The sequence below is a fragment of the Aplysia californica genome, unplaced genomic scaffold (assembly GCF_000002075.1).
Source record: "Aplysia californica isolate F4 #8 unplaced genomic scaffold, AplCal3.0 scaffold00002, whole genome shotgun sequence".
Taxonomy (NCBI): Eukaryota; Metazoa; Mollusca; class Gastropoda; order Aplysiida; family Aplysiidae; genus Aplysia; species Aplysia californica.
This window is the reverse complement of record NW_004797272.1, coordinates 1,219,189-1,221,521: the sequence shown is the minus strand read 5'-3', so window position 1 is coordinate 1,221,521 and position 2,333 is coordinate 1,219,189. Positions and strand designations below refer to the sequence as shown.

The following is a 2,333-nucleotide window of genomic DNA, read 5'->3' as shown; positions in this document are numbered from 1 at the left end:
CCCCCCCCCCCCCCTCTTTCTACCGTTCTTCACACGGCAAAAAAATAAAACAAAGACAAAAAAAAACAACCAAGGTAAGGAAATCCCCAAAGAGGTCGGGCGGCATTCTTATCTCTACTTGACCAAACATTTTCATTCTATGTCTTAAAATATGGTGAAATGGTAACGCTTTAACGCTCCTATCAACACGGTTATGCTATTAGTTATTTCAAAAGCGGGACCCTAGAGTCTAACTTCGAAAGGACCAAGCCAAAGAAGGAAATTCGTGTAAAGTGCCGTTCCCAAGGACACAACGTCGGAACGAGCTGAGGCTCGAACCCACAAAACCACAACCTGGCGATTACAGGTCCAGCAGCCTAACCACTAAGCAATCGACCACACTTCCATGTCTTAAGTCAAGCCTTTAACAAAATTTGTGATCTCATAAGATTATGCAAAGAAAACAAACAGAAGTGTAAACAAGCTGCCTGGTTATGAGCTAAGAGTGTTACGGCATTTGCGACACAAATAGATCATATTATTACACGAGCTGAAGATTAAAGGATATGCTAGAGAGTAGCAGACTAAAGAAAAGGATGACAGACTTGGACGATAGGCTACATGTTTGATGGAAAGAAGGAGCAAAATACAGCAGAGGACCCGCCCAACCACCCACCGAGCTGCTTACCAGGCGCATTAGGATCGTGCTCGGGCTCCACAAGGTCAGCCTCGTGGTCTGCAGCTTCCTGCTGTTCCCGCACCTGCGTCCTGTCCACCCCGCCCTGGGACTGCTTCTCCTCCACGTTGATCACGTGCACGTGGCGGCCAGCGTCCTGGGGTACCTGGTCCACCTCGTCCTGGTGACGACCGTCGAACTTCAGAGCACCACCAGCGCCACCCCTCTCGGCTTCCGGGTTCCTCACAGGCACGTGTTCCTGCAGGTTGCGGTCGTCTCGGCGCACATTCCCGTTGTGGAACCCCCCACCGTCCCCTTTTGCTATTCCGCCGTAGACGTTGGCAGCGCCTTCATTCGAGCGAGCGGATTTCTTATCCCCACTGCTGCCACTGCCGATGAAGAACAGGGAGAGGAGGTAGAGGCAGGGGACGGCGATGAGAAGCTTGATCAGGAAGCCTCGACGCCGGCGGAAGAAGCTTGCCATGTTCGTCTGTCACAGCCGCAGTGATTGGTCGAGATGACGACCACGTGATAAATAGGTCAAATGTGTAATACTCCGTGACGTAAGCGCTATAGCTGGCTAGATCGGGTGTTCAGTTTGGACCTTTACACGCTTGATTTACCATTCGACAGGAAAAGAAAGTAGAAAAGGTTCGTTTGTCGACAGGGCAAGGCTACAAACTGTTTAAACACGAGACAGGAAAAACTTCTGGGATGTAATCAAAGTGAAACAGATTGCCAAACTGCATGGACTTTCAAACTGGGACTTTTTCACAAGCAAATGTACGAACAAATCAAGTAAGTTGCAAGCACGGGGTGGGAATTCATACCATATCCGGGACTTCGTCCAGATACCGAAGGGAATCAATAACTGCTTAGAATAATAAGAATCAAGTAAAAGTATACTTTATCAAAACCGTCTCGATTAGAAACAATAGTAAGAAAACCAGATAGCATTCACAATATGTAAGAAATAATCGAACGAAACGTAAGTATTTGGGGTATCAGTAAATCCCGAAAGAGGTAACAAAACGTTCTCAGCACACGCTTAGTGGAAAATAAAAAGCAGCACCTGAATGATTAATGAAGGACTTTTAACTAGCAGGACAAACTATATCTCCAGGTGTCCGTTAACGTGAACCACTTTCACCAAGCCGTGTAGCTATGAGTGGAATGTGTACATACAGAGCACTGTAGAAACGTGGCGAGTGAAATATTCCTGGTTTGTATTCAGTAAACACTTTTTGTGACAACATTCATTTTTGCAGTGGTCAATCTTTAAAAGAGCTTATTTCTGTACAATCCATTGAAATCACTTGGCGCGGTGCTCCGTATTGACCTGGTCCAGGTGTAGGCCAGTTCTTGACGTCACCGGGTACACAAAGGTTTCTTTGGACAATCAAAATCGTACAGACTGCACTGGAATCTGCGTTATATTCGTGCCCGGGTTCCTCTTGAAGGTGCCGAACCTCTCAACAACAAGTCACTGGTTGAAACTCTGCAAAAACAAAAATAAAAGATACAAAAATTACAACCAACAAGCAAAGGAAATTGAAAGAACACTGTGGCAGATATATAATATGGGTGGAAAGCGAGACAGACAGTTAGAGAAACGTCAGATCATAGCAAAGAGGGAACAATCTGTCAGTAGCACCCTCCATCAACCAACCCCCCCACC

The 2,333-nt window shown here is 46.4% G+C and overlaps 1 protein-coding gene across 1 annotated transcript in view; it reads right to left on the bottom strand.

Moving 5' to 3' along the window:
* LOC101853201 (polypeptide N-acetylgalactosaminyltransferase 5) overlaps positions 1-2,333 on the bottom strand; it is a gene marked incomplete in the record, with an annotated part of 130,496 nt that overhangs the window by 47,694 nt on the left and 80,469 nt on the right. The window contains 1 exon segment of the mRNA XM_035972794.1: positions 668-2,153. Coding sequence (XP_035828687.1) covers positions 668-1,139 — 472 coding nt within the window.